The sequence below is a fragment of the Arvicanthis niloticus genome, chromosome 6, assembly GCF_011762505.2.
Source record: "Arvicanthis niloticus isolate mArvNil1 chromosome 6, mArvNil1.pat.X, whole genome shotgun sequence".
Classification (NCBI taxonomy): Eukaryota; Metazoa; Chordata; class Mammalia; order Rodentia; family Muridae; genus Arvicanthis; species Arvicanthis niloticus.
Window position 1 is genome coordinate 69,071,375 of NC_047663.1, and position 13,464 is coordinate 69,084,838.

Here is a 13,464-nt window from a genome sequence, read left to right on the forward strand (position 1 = left end):
AGACAGATTCAAGAAAGAACAGGCTAGACACAGGTGAAGACAGAACAAGCTAGAGAATGAGAAGGAGCTAGGAGATCAGAACAGATTGCCACAGTTAATATGAGGCCAAGCAGAGCAAACAGGCAGAGCCAGTGAGAGAAGCCAGATTGAATCAGTCAGCTTGGAGAGGCATTTGATCCAGAGTAGCTGAGTTGAACCAGCTAGCCAGAGTTCAGAAAGAACTGGAAAGGGTGAACAACAACACGTTTCAGAGCCTGAGAACATTCTAGGTCTAGGTTAGCAGACTGAGTAAGCAAGCCTTGGAGAGAACAACTTCTTCAGGTGAATAACTTTTACAGATTTACATCTTTAATCCCCACACTTGGGAGGCAGAGGCAGAACTCATCTATGAGTTTGAAGTCAGCCTGGTCCATGGAGTGAGTTCCAGGACAGCAAGGGCTACACAGAAACCCTGTTTCAAAAAAAACCAAAAATAGATGAATTAATGAATTAAGTAAAAAATGAATAATAAGCCCAAGAAAAATTTTTTGAATTTACTCCTAATCTGAAATTTGGTACACGTGACATAATATCCTCACTTGTCCACATTGTCACAGATGATAATATGCCTCCTGTTAAGCCTCAGGATTGTACATACACATTTTTCTTTTCACTGTATTTTCTGTACCATTCATCTGAGGTTGGATACTTAGATTAATGCTGTGCTTTGCACTGTGAATGCTGCTGCAGTGGATGTAAGTCTACAGGTGTCTCAGACAAACTGACTTTGTTTCCTTTTAATACACACCCAGTAGGGAAACTGCTGCATCACCCACAAGTTCCAGCTTTCTGTCACTGTGGACCCTGCATACTGCTGCCTCCCACCAGCATGTACCTCCCACTCTCACCAGCAGTCGGCAAAGGTTTCCTGTGCTCTACAGTCTAGATCCTAGCTTTGAACTGGCCATCCGAGCAGTGACTTCCATTGTTGTTTTTAATTTAAATTTCTTTGATGGCAGACTTTGAGCATTTTTTCATATACCTGTCTACCTTCATTCACATATATGGTCTACTTCTTAAAAATACAATTTCCTTTGCTTGTTTTAAAGCACACTGTTTACAGTTGAGTTTTTTTGAGTTCTTTCTTGGTTTTCAATTTTCTCCCATTTTGTAAAGCTGTTTCTCTTTTTTAACTTCCTACTATCAGAAATATGCTGTCCATTTTCCCCTTGGCTATGCAGAAGCTTTTCAACTTGGTCTCATCTTGTTTACTTTGCTTTTACAATAAGTGCTTTGGGTTCACCTCACACACAAAAGAAAGAAACAAAGAACCAACCACCATGCACCTTTGTCCCACCAGGGTCATGGAGTTATTTCCCTCTGTTTTAGTGTTAGTCTTTAGTCTATCTTGAGGAGTTCGCTTTTGAGTGTGGGTCACGAACTTTAGAAGCTTTGGCCTGTCATTGTCACATTGACACTCTATTAAAAATGGTATTTTATTATTAATTATTAGTATTATTAGTATTTCTCAGCAGTATTTACTTTTCGGTGTACAGATCTTATACACCCTTTGCCAGGTTTTTCTTAGGTTATAGACTATTTTGATGTTATAAATGACACCTTATTTTATTTTAGGCAGAGTTTCATGTATTCCATCCATTATGTAGCTAAAGTTGACGCTGAGTTTCTGATTCTCCTGCCTCTACCTCCCAAGTGCTGGGATTTCAGGGGTGTGCCAACACATTCAATTTTATGTGGTGTTAAGGATCAAACCCAGAGCTACATGCAAGCACTCTACCAATTAAGCCACACTACCAGTCCATAAATTGTATCTAAAAATTCTAATTTCTGATTATTTGTTGCTAATGTATAGAAAAACAATAGATTTAGGGATGTTCATCTTGTATCCTACAATTAGAAATTTTTTTCTGTGGGAATTTTCTATGTAAATGAACAAGTTATCTGTGAATAAAGACAGTGTACTTCACCTATCTCAAAAATGATGCCATGCAATTGCTACAATAGCTACAATAAAAGCGATGGTCACAGGGTTGGTATGTACCTCAGTAGTACAGTCCTCACTGAACATGCACAAAACCCTGGGTCCCAGCTTTAGCATAAAACAAAACATGATCCTGTCTCTTTGGAAAACAGCTTGTTAGTCTCTTTAAAAACAGTAGCAATCACCAAAGTAACTAGAACAGAGCTGTTGCCAGCAGTGTTGGTAAAGCCAGGCCTAGATATAAAGTAACCACCTGCCAGCCAGTGTATACAGTTTCCACACTACAGAGCAGCACTCAGCATTCAAACAGTTAGTTACTGGCTGCCTGGCTCTGAGAGACAAGAACAGAGAGAGATGAAAAACTGACTTCTATAAATGCCACATTATTTTAAATATCCCATTTTCAACAAAAACTTAGGGGCAAAAAAAAAAAAAAAAAAAAAAAAAAAAAAAAGGCTCCAAATTTAGAAACTCAGTAACTCAGTGCATATGTCCCAAGAAGCCTACACTGTACTTGCTGGACAGCCTTTACATCATCTTGTTTATTCGCTTTTTGTTAGCATATAGTACTAGTGTAAAAATAGTGAGTCTCATAATACATGTTACACATCTAAACCCCAGCACTCAGGAGGCAGAGGCAAGTGGATCTCTGAATTAAAGGCCAGCCTGACCTTGAGTTCCAGCACAGCCAGGGCTATACAGAGAAACTGATTCAAAAAACAAAAATAAATAAATAATAAAACAAAACTAGTTTTGAGATTTTACTATGTTTTTTTCTAGATATATAATTTATTGCTATTTCCTGATTATATGTAGTTTTCCAGAGAGTATAGCCATCTGAAAAAGTATCACAAAACAAACAAACAAAACTACTGAGCTAGACAAGCTTGGTAGCGTGTGGCTTTAATCTTAACACTCAGGAGCAGAGGCAGAAGGAACTCTGTGAGTTCAAGGCCAGCCTGGTCTATACAACAGGTTTCAGAAGAGCCAAAAGTAGAGACTACTTAAAAAACAAAACAAAAAATACTGAGCTACATTATTACTTAAATACCACTGAAGTCAGTACTAAGAATCAGAAGTTAGGTGCTTTTCTCCTTGACTTTTTTTCAGGTTGAGTGTCGGACACTTTGCTCTGCTGTCTTCCCCAAAGGCATCCACCAACCTGCCATTCCCCAGCCTACCATTCACCTCCTGACTCTAAACCTCTCTCCATTTAAGGATGCTTCCATGAAAGCACAGCTCTGGCTTTCAACCTTGTCATGCATTTTCTGAGATGGTCCTTAGTTTACTGGCAATTCCTTTAAACTACTTTCAGTCTCTGTCAGTGGTTGGATATTAAGTGCCCTCTAAAAAAGGCTCAGGGAAGGTGCAGCCCCACTGCTGCTGCTGTGGGAGGAGGCTGGGAAAACTTTAGATGGGTGTCTAGCTAGAGGAAGTGGGCCATGTCCTTGAGAGAACATACCCTGTCTGGGACCTTTTCTCTTTCCGTTCCTTGTCTATCAGTGAGACAAGCACAGTGTCCTGTGCTCCTGCAGCCATAATGCTCCAAGAGAATTATGGGCCGAAACCTCTAAAATCATGAGACAAAACAAATAATTCTTCCCTTTATGTCATTCTCTCAGTATTCTGGTCAGAGCTCGTGTGAAACTAGCCACACCTCAGACTCAATCTACCTTATAACTACAATTACCAAGTACTCAATAAATGCTTTTGGGTTCTGCAAATAAACTGAGAGGCAATACCCACCTCCTTATTTTTTTAGGATGTCTATTATTATACATAGAAAACTGTTAACAGCCTTCATAAAACTAGACCTGTTCCAATGGCACTTGCGAGTCATGCTGGCCCCGGTGGGGCCCACTCTGAAGCACTTACATTATTATTGTGCAGGTACTCAATCGCTCGGAGGATCTGGAACAGGTACTTTCTCAGCCGCTTACTCTCTAGCCCGTGACAGTAGTGCTGTAGCTCGTCTAAGACCGTGTGGTCAATAAACTCAAATACCAAGTGAATTTTCTTTTTTTGTCTAAAAACTTCAATCAGATTGACCAGGTTTTCATGCCGAAATTGCTATTGACAAAAGAAATAAGACTTTTAAATAAAACTGTTTCAAATAGTAATTCATACAAACACCTATATAATTTTGAAATGAAACAAAACCAGTTTCAGTTTCTTTTCTTTCAACGGAATGTCTCAACTCTTAATGTCTTAATCATTCTTAATGTGTAAAAATTATTGTGACATCTCGCTCTCCGTAGAAAAAGGTGAGACATGTTGCCGTCCGATTGCTTATTAAAATAATTTAGAACTAGTGTACCACAATGCAATGAGAAATGTCTTGCTTTCTTTTAATTTGGTTTGTACTTAACACATGACATTTAAAAGGACTTTATGAGTTGGGCATGGTGGCATGGGCTTTTAATCCCAGCACTGGAGAGGCAGAGGCAGAGGCAGAGGCAGAGGCAGGCCAATCTCCATGAGTTCAATGCCAACCTAGTGAACAAAGGGAGTTCCAGGCTAGGCAGAGCTACACTGTGAGACCCAGGCTCAAACAAAACAAAACAAAAACTAATAAAGTAAAATGCACCTTGCTTCATGTTGGCTATTGTTGTGGTTGTTCTTATCTTTAGAGACAAGGGCTTGCTATGTATCCCCTATCCCAGAATACACAACTTTTCTGTCTCAGACTCTGGAGTGCTGGGATTTCAAACATGAGCCACTGCACTCAATATGCAGTTGTTTTGTTTTCTGGAGACTGAACTTGGGATCTTCTCACATGCTGAGCTGAGCCGGACCGCCCCACTAAGGTCCTCATGCTTTCACATGAGCCTGGGCTTTTACACTCTGTATGTATGAGTGTTGGTCTGCATGTATGTATGCACACTATGTGTATGCCTGGCACCTCCAGAGATCAGAAGAGGGTGATGTATGGTTGTGAACCACCATGTGGGTTCTGGGAACCAAACCTGAAACTTCTACAGGAACAAGGGCTCTAATCACTGAGCCATCCTCCAGCCCAAGCATGGACTTTAACTAATCATTAAGATTGCTATATTTTTGGTGGTGCACGCCTTTAATCCCAGCACTTGGGAGGCAGAGGCAGGTGGATTTCTGAGTTCAAGACCAGCCTGGTCTACAGAGTGAGTGCCAGCACAGCCAGGACTACACAGAGAAGCCCTGTCTCGAAAAACCAAAAAAAAAAAAAAAAAAAAAAAAAAAAAAAAGATTGCTATATTTTTATGCAACTTATTCTAATCTTGGTTTTAAACTCCAAAGGATAAACTATAGGTTCTAGGGGTCATTTATGAATCTACTTGATAATAAAAAGAGTATCATGCCTGTAATCCCAGGACTCCAGACGCTGAGGCAGAATGAGGAAGGCTTTGGTCTAACCTGGGCTATACAGTGAGTTTCAGGCTAGTCTGGACTATGCAGTGACACTTTGTGTAAAGGAGGAGCCTGGAGAGACAAAGCAGCAGTTCAGAGCACTGGCTACTCTTCTAGAGGACTCTAGTTCTTTTACATTTATTGACTATTTTATGTGTAAAATTCACTATTTTACTTGCATATATGTCTATACACCAGGTTCAGTCTGATGCCCAGGCTGATGTCAGAAGAGAAAATCAGATTTCACCCTATGGATTCCAGGAATTGAATCCAGGTCTTCTGAAGGAACAACAAATGCTCTTAACTCTGAGTCAACTCTCCAGTCCCTAGGGCTCTGGTCTAAATCCTCAGGCTCATAGCCATCTATAACTCTAGTTCCAGGGAATATGACATCCTCTTCTGTCTTCTGTGGACACTCACAAACATGGTACAAAGACATATGTGCAGGCAAAGCACCCATACACATAAAGTAAAATATTTTAAGTCTAAAAATGTTTTAAAGGAAGAAAGGTAGGAAGAAATAGAAAGCAGTTGGGCCAGGCCATACAGAGTCAGTGAGAGTAGTTTAAAGTGTCTTGCTAATGGTGTCACATGTCTTTAATCCCAGCACTTGGGAGGCAGAGGTAGGCAGATCTACCTAGATCTTAGAGAGGTTAGTCTGTTCTACAAAGGAAGTTCCAGGGCAGCTAGGGCTACATAATGAGACCCTGTCTTCAAAAACAAACAACCACTGAATAAAGTGTCTTAAAATAATTTGCATATACCAGACACAGTACCACATACCTTTAATCTCAGCACTCAGTAGGCAGAGACAGGCAGATCTGTGAGTTTGAGGGCAGCCTAGTCTACATAGCAAATTCCAAAACAACCAGGGATACATAGTGAGACCCTGTCTCAAATACATAAGTTATTTGTGTGCATTTAGAACAACAAAATATGGGCTGGTGAGATGGCTCAGTGGTTAAGAGCACTGACTGCTCTTCCAGAGGTCCTGAGTTCAATTCCCAGCAACCACATGGTGGCTCACAACCATCCATAATGAGATCTGATGCCCTCTTCTGGTGTGTCTGAAGACAGCTACAGTGTACTTATATACATAAAAATAAATAAATCTTAAAAAAAAAAAAGAACAACAAAATATGTTTTCAAGTTTATCACAGTGTTCTTGTCACTCTTGGTTAGTTTTATAAAAATTACACAGGGGCTGGAGATGTCACTCAGCTGGTAGAGTGCTGTCCAGTGTGCACAAGCACTGGGTTAGATCCCCAGAGCCACATAAAACTGGGTGACTAGATGGCTTCCGGGTAAAAACATTTGCTATCAAGCCTGACCTCAGTTCGACCCTTGAGAGCCTTCCAATTTTTACAAGTTACCCTGTGTCCTCTACATGTGTGCTGTTGATGTGTATGGACATACACCACTATATGTAATTTAAAAATTAAAACAAAGCAGGCATGGTGTTGCATGTGATCTCAGTGCTGGAGAGGTGGAGGCAGGTCCATCAGTTTACCTAGACTCCCGTCTCAAGGTAAGAAACCTTAATGCACCTAGATTCCAGTGAATTAGAAATACAATTAGAAAATTGTATTTGGAGGCCTTTTCCCCACCGTTTCTTTCCTAGCCTCCTAATCACCTCCTAATTTTATTTCTCACTTAGGGAGCACAGATTGCCTGACACTGTTGTTTCATTTCTTCAGGCAGGGACTGATGTCTCTCATAGTACAGAAGTATAACATCTTTACTAGCTTTTCATTTTTCTTCATATAGTCTAAAATAGAGCAGTTCTGACTGTTTACAGGTGCTAGCATAGTACTCTAGTTAGAAGCAAATTGATTTACATTATTTATATTATACAAATCTTTATGTTATATGTATATTATCTACATCTATCTATATTATTTAGAATATAGATAAAAAGAAGGAAAACGTTTCTTTTGTACCAGATAAGGACGTCAGGAGTAGCTGTGATCTTCATCACATATAAAACACCTGTCTCAAGGTAAGAAACTGGTGCACCTTGATTCCAATGACAAGAAAATCTGTATTTCCAGGGTTTTTTTTTTCCCCCCCAGTTTCAACCTCTAGCTGTGGACTCTCCAAGATCAGTTCACATTCTTTTTACTGCCTCAGCTCTGCAGCCTAGTAGACCTAGCACACCTGCAATGCCTTGAGCTCCCCTGATACTGTTGCTGTTTGTAAAAGCCTAGCAGTCTTCAGTTACATATCCCTGTCACCTCCAAGTCAACATTTCCAAAACTGAACTACTTCTCAACCTCTCTCCCAACTCACAACAGCCACAGTGTTCTCTGGACTTCAGGGCATCTCTGACTCCTTTCTATATGTTTCTACATCATTCTATGTTATCCCCAGTCTATCATTTTAACTTTGTATCTATTTACACTGCTGAATTCTAAAAAGGCATTCCTGATATTAGCAGCATTCTTGAATTAAATTCTTATCAGACCCCCTGAGTTTTCCGTCTAATACATTCTACAGACCACTGCTAAATTAAAGTATTAACTAAAATCTTCACTCTCCATCTCTTTAAAAAAATCATTTTTGTGCTTTTGAGATAGAGTGTCATGTATCCCAAGCTGGTTTGGAACTCAGTACATAGCCCAGGATGGTAGCAGGATTGATTATATACTCTCAGTTTTATATTGTACTGGGACCAAACCTGGGGGTTCAGGCATGCTCGACAAGCACTCTACCAACCTAACATCTCAAACCCCCAAACCAAGTTTTAACTTCTTAGCCTAAAACATTTTAAAATCTGTTTCCAATTTACTACACTAATCACACCTCTTTCTAATTCTATACAGGAAGCTCATAGACAAGTATCTGTTCTTTTTCTTTCCACTCTTGCTCTGTCCTGTTTGAGTCATTCTGACCCTAATGCTATCCCATAACCTGGAACTCAGTAGTATCTCCCTCCTACCCAAATGCTGCACACCACTCAAGGACAAGTAGATACTCTATTTTCTGTTTAAAACAAAAACAAAAATACAAAACAACAAAAATCTTCACTGTCAAACAGGAATTTGTGGAATTTAATATTAACCATTAAATAAACAACAAATGAACAAAAAACCTGTGTATGTGATTGTTTGCACATGCCTGCAGGTGTCCCTGAAGTGGGTGTAGGATCCCTGGGAGTTGGAGTTACAGGTAGATGTGAACCTGATGATGTGGGGTGCTGGGAACTGACTCTAGTCTTCTACAAGAGTAGTAAGTGCTTTTAACCAAGAGCCATCTCTCTGGCCCAGCATGAACCGCTCTTATTCAGGATTATTTTAATATAGCCTTCTGCATAGTTATGCCACTAAGGAACCATTTTTTTTTCAAGACAGGGTTTTCTCTGTCTAAAAGCCTTGGCTGTCCTAGAACGCTGTGGACCAGGCTGGCCTTGAACTCAAGAGATCTGCCTGTCTCTGCCTCCCAAGTACTGGAATTAAAGGTATACACCACCACACCTGGCAAAAAACAATTTTTTCCTTCTTTCTACTCTTAGCTTTTTCCACAATCCCTTGTACAAAGTAAACATCCTTATTAAGTATTATACTTTAATAGTTTTGAATGATTTCACAATATTAGCATAATTCTGTTACACACAAATCTTATATCAATAAAAAAGTACAGACTGTAGACAGTGAGGGTTTCTCTGACAGGTCTTAGTATATCTGTTAATGGAAATATTCTTTCACAGGTTTTATTTTTATCCCATAACAATTTCTAATTTAACATAATCAAGACAAAAGAAGAGGGGTGTTTCAATGTAGGCCTGTAAATCTTAGCACTGGAAAAAAGCATTCCAAGACAGCCTGGACTGCACAGCAAGAAAGGTCCCGATGGGAAAACAATAAAAATATATAATAAAAGGCAAAAGAAGCAAACCTTTAAAAACTTTATTTCTCTCGTTGCAATTTTGTTGACAGATTTTTCTGGTTTCTCATAGAATATCTTAATGGCCACTATCCGCCCAGTATCCTTATGTCTGCATTTCATGACCGTTCCGTAACTTCCCTCTCCCACTTTTCCAAGGGTTTCATACATCTCCATTTTCAAGCCTGGCTTCTACTTCACAGAAATAAAGAAAGAAAATGTTAAATGTTCACACTTTCAATTATACAAGCTGGATAATGCATAGAGATAACCCCCTACTTTCGGATATAAGAACAAAAACTAGGAGTGCTGGCTAAAGCAGAGCCTGTTCGTGGGAACTCTTGTCTGAGAAGCTCCAACTTTCACCAGAACGCAGGATGTCCTTCATTAATCTAGCATTTTGTGTAGCCGGGGATTGAGAAATAAAAGGGAAGTCTAATACGCGTTTAATTCAGGCAACCTTTTAGAATACAGGGTTTAGAATATGAGGTTCCCTTTCAGAAGCAATGGAAGCCAAGCTAAAAAGTCCCACCAACAAACACTGTAGGTTCCTTGTTAGAGGCCACAGTCCGCCAAACGTGGGGACCCCCACCTCAGCACTACAGTCACCCATCCATCCTGCCCCCTCCTCAAACACGAAGTCTGTGCAACCCCAACCCAAGTGGCCCGTCTCGCCGAGCTGTCGACCTCGTCCTGAGAACCGCCGCTGCCTCAGCCCATCCTGTAGTCCCGCCGGCCCGGCTGCGTGGAAGTCCCAGCCGGCCACGGGACACCACACCTCCTCTCCTGGCCGACCTTGCCGGCTCCGGGCAGCCGGATGTCCTGGCAACGGGGTGGGGGCGGGGCCCTACCGCGTTCGGAGCACAGTACGCAAGACTGGAAATCGCTGGGGTCCTGACCCGGAAGGGAAAGTGACAAGAAGCGGAAGATAGATGCAAGGGGATAGGGGAGGGACGTAGGAGGCCCGCGTGTTTGCAGGTGGTGGGGATAAGGGACAGCGGGGCATTTTATAGCAGAATGAACGCCCTCGAGGCTTTCGCCCGGGAAGAGAGCGGTTTGTCACTTGCGTGATTGCGGGTCCCTTACTTGTGCCCAGTTCTAGGAGGTTAACTGAGATAACTGATCTAAGACTTATGGAGCTACAGTTTGCCAATGCTACATTAATATTCCATACAACCAATTTCGACCTAAAAGTCGACATAATCCCTAAACCAGGGACAAGATGGTTCTTGGGTAGAGGGCTTAGCTCAGTGGTAAACCACATACTCAGCATTCACCATTCCCCTGACTTTTTTCTAACACCAATTCTGTACACATTTTCAGTTTCCAATTACTAGTAATCCTTTTTTGTTTTGAGACAAGGTCTACTATGTAGCTCCGGGTGAGCTGGGACCATGTATAACCCAGGCTGGCCTCAAACTCTCAAGAGATCATCTGCCTGCTTAGAATGCTCTGCGCCACCATATCCGGCCCTAGCAGTACTTTTAAAGTTTTCTCACGGCGTGTGAAACACAAAACTTTTTAGGAAAACAAATAATTCACCAGACTCTGCCACAGACTGAATGATGTACCAGGACACCTCGGAATGTACATTTAAATAACCTGCAGAGCTTTTTAAAGGGCTCCATTTTTAGAGATCTTGATTTAACTGAGTAGCAAAAGTAGGTCAATGAAATGGCTCAGTAGGAAAGGGCTATGAAGCCAAAGAATTGAGTTCAATCTCCTGGACCTACATGGTGGAAAGAGAACCAACTCATTCCAAGTTGTCTTGTAACCTATATACACAAATAAATGAACGTGCACAAGAAGTGTGCTGAGTAGTGGAAAAAAGAAACTAGTTTGCTTTTTAAAAGAAACAGTTTAGAAGCATTTCAAATTTTGCTACTAACTGCTAGAGCTTTGGAGCTTGAAAGTAAAGAGGGATGGGTACTTGGTTTGGATTTTTCTTTTTTTCTTTTTTCTATAAATAAGAATGCCATAATTAAGTCTTACAATATTATGAGACCTGTTATATGTTTACTTAATATTTGTTATGAACTAAATATTTACAAGGAGCAAAGCATGAATTACTGAGTCCCTGCCATCACAAATTAATTCACAATCACAGCGCTCAGGAGAGAGGAAGTCAGAGCTACGTGAGATTGAGGCCAGCCTGGTCTACATAGCAAGTTCCAGACCAGCCTGAACTACACATACCCTGTTTTAAAAAGTGAAATTATAGTTCTAAGACTGCAGTTGTAGGTTTCCAGCAAGTTGCCTGGCCATAAATTGTGTGCATTTTGTTAACATTCTGCCCTCTAATATTTTTGGGAAGCACATTCAATTTATCAAAACATTTCATTTTGGGGAAAAAAAAAAAAAAAACTATCCCATCCATTTTTAAAAGTAATTGCAAGATAAGCGACAGAACGAGATTAAAAAAAGAGAGAGAGTCTTTACCATTTCATTGTATATATTCCACACACACTTGTCTTCTTTCTTGACCATGTGGAGAAGATTAGGATTGGTATGGCTGGGCGGAAAAAAAAAGCCAAGGCACTTGTTACCTATCCCAGCTACTCAAAGAGGAGTTGAAGGCCGGTCTAGGGGATTTAAAGAGCCTGGTTTTTTATCCCAAGACGAGGTCTCTCCGTGCTCTAGGCGCTGTGGTACTCTAGTACAGACCTCTAGTCTCTGCCTACCTAAATGCCAGAGTTGCTCTTGGGTACTACCTCCTGCTCAATAAAACTTTACAGGGCTAAGTAAGACCCTGAGGTTCTATCGAATACCTCAAAAAGAAGAAACGTAAAGGTAAGAGTATTTAACTTTTAGCTTAGTCACATTGTGAGGATACAGCAGCGGGTAGCAAGGGTTAGACATACTTGACAATCCTCAAGGTTACCTTTTTGCTGGGAGGGATGAAGACTCTCAGGCTGCCCAGGGTGGCGGCTATCATTCCGCTTCACTGAGGCTAGCCTTACATTCCTGATCCTTTCCACTTTTCGAATGGTGAGATTAGCAGGATGCACCAAGACGCTGGGTTCTCAAGGTCATTTTAAATCAAGAGAATTGTTTGAAGAAAGGAAGGATAAGGACAGGGGAAAAGGTTAACCCTTCCTGGTTTCATGGAACTTTGAGAAGGCGTGGAACATGGTCTCATGTTCTTCTCCCTTCTAGAGCTAAAGAATCCCGCATCTACTACACTGTTCCGGTCCCTAGAACAAATCCTCAAAACAGGACTAGAAGCTGAGCACGGGAATTCCAGGAGCCTGCAGGGGATGGGTAGTGGTGGTGGTCAATGCTTCTGAACCTGCTGCGAACCACTCCCTCCCCCCACACCACCGAGCACTTCTGGTCCATTTGACCCCGCTTTGCTATTGTACAAAGTTTGTAATGAGCTACCTCAGACTCGAGATATAACTCCCACCCATGTCTGCACGATCTCTTCCCCGATCTGAATAATTTTTGTAGGTTTCTTTGACAATCAGCAGCCCATTGATATGCTCTAAGATCACACCCACTCATTTCTTGAGAAATACAATTGTGCCTCACCGCAGGCAAATTCACAGATTCCAATTCAAAGACTCCATAGATGGAGTCTTTAAGGCAATCTATTCCACTCTCATTTCTGTATACTCTAAGTATGGAAATCCCATTAGCAGGAACAGGCTATTGATCCAAATGCCCTTAGTCCCATCGCATTTGCACCGACCATAGCATTCAAAGCTGTTCATTACAAGGCTTTGCCACACTTTTCAGTACCTGTCCCACCTACCAGAGTTGCTAAGCCACTTGAAACAGAATTAAGTCCAGATTTTTTGTTCCGTTTTAAAGACTCAGAACGCAAGCGGCTCCTTCCACAATGTCTCCTTAATGCAAAGTCCCAGTACCTTGGGACCAAAAGAATAATGTATGACTAGAGGTGTCAACTCCTTAAACTCAAGGACCTGCTTTGTCTGAAACCAAAAGCCAAGCTAGGCCGTCACGTGACTTGTTCTGATGGCGTCACAGGCACACGTGGTTCTAGATACTTCGCTCCCTCCCCCTCAGGGGTGGATTGTTGACAACGCCGCTAGTGGTCACGTGACCTGACGTCATCCCACCTCCTCTCCCTGAAATCTCAGGCTCCGGATGCACCACTCTCTCCCGGTCCGGCCGAACTTGAAACTAGAGACGGGGGGAGCGAGGCAAGGTAGCGTGTGGGCTCCGTCGCCGTTGGGCCGGCCGTGTCCAGC

General features: G+C 41.5%; 1 protein-coding gene across 11 annotated transcripts in view; it reads right to left on the reverse strand.

The window, feature by feature from the left end:
* Positions 1–13,230, reverse strand: part of Cdkl3 (cyclin dependent kinase like 3) — an 84,955-nt gene extending 71,725 nt beyond the window's left edge. For 3 of the 11 annotated variants that reach the window (XR_013111303.1, XM_076936877.1, XM_034504479.2), the window contains exons 1-3: positions 9,938–10,074; positions 9,263–9,442; positions 3,857–4,051 (exon numbers count right to left, since the gene is read on the reverse strand). Coding sequence is in view for 10 of the 11 variants with exons in the window: in XM_076936877.1 (XP_076792992.1) it covers positions 3,857–4,051; positions 9,263–9,427 (360 nt within the window). In the remaining variant the exon portion in view is untranslated. Of the gene's footprint in view, positions 1–3,856; positions 4,052–9,262; positions 9,446–9,937; positions 10,159–11,689; positions 11,885–12,131; positions 12,273–13,004 lie in introns of those variants that run through there. The other 8 variants (XM_076936869.1, XM_076936870.1, XM_076936875.1 and 5 more) reach the window with 7 other exon arrangements.
* Positions 13,231–13,464: the final 234 nt, after the last annotated feature.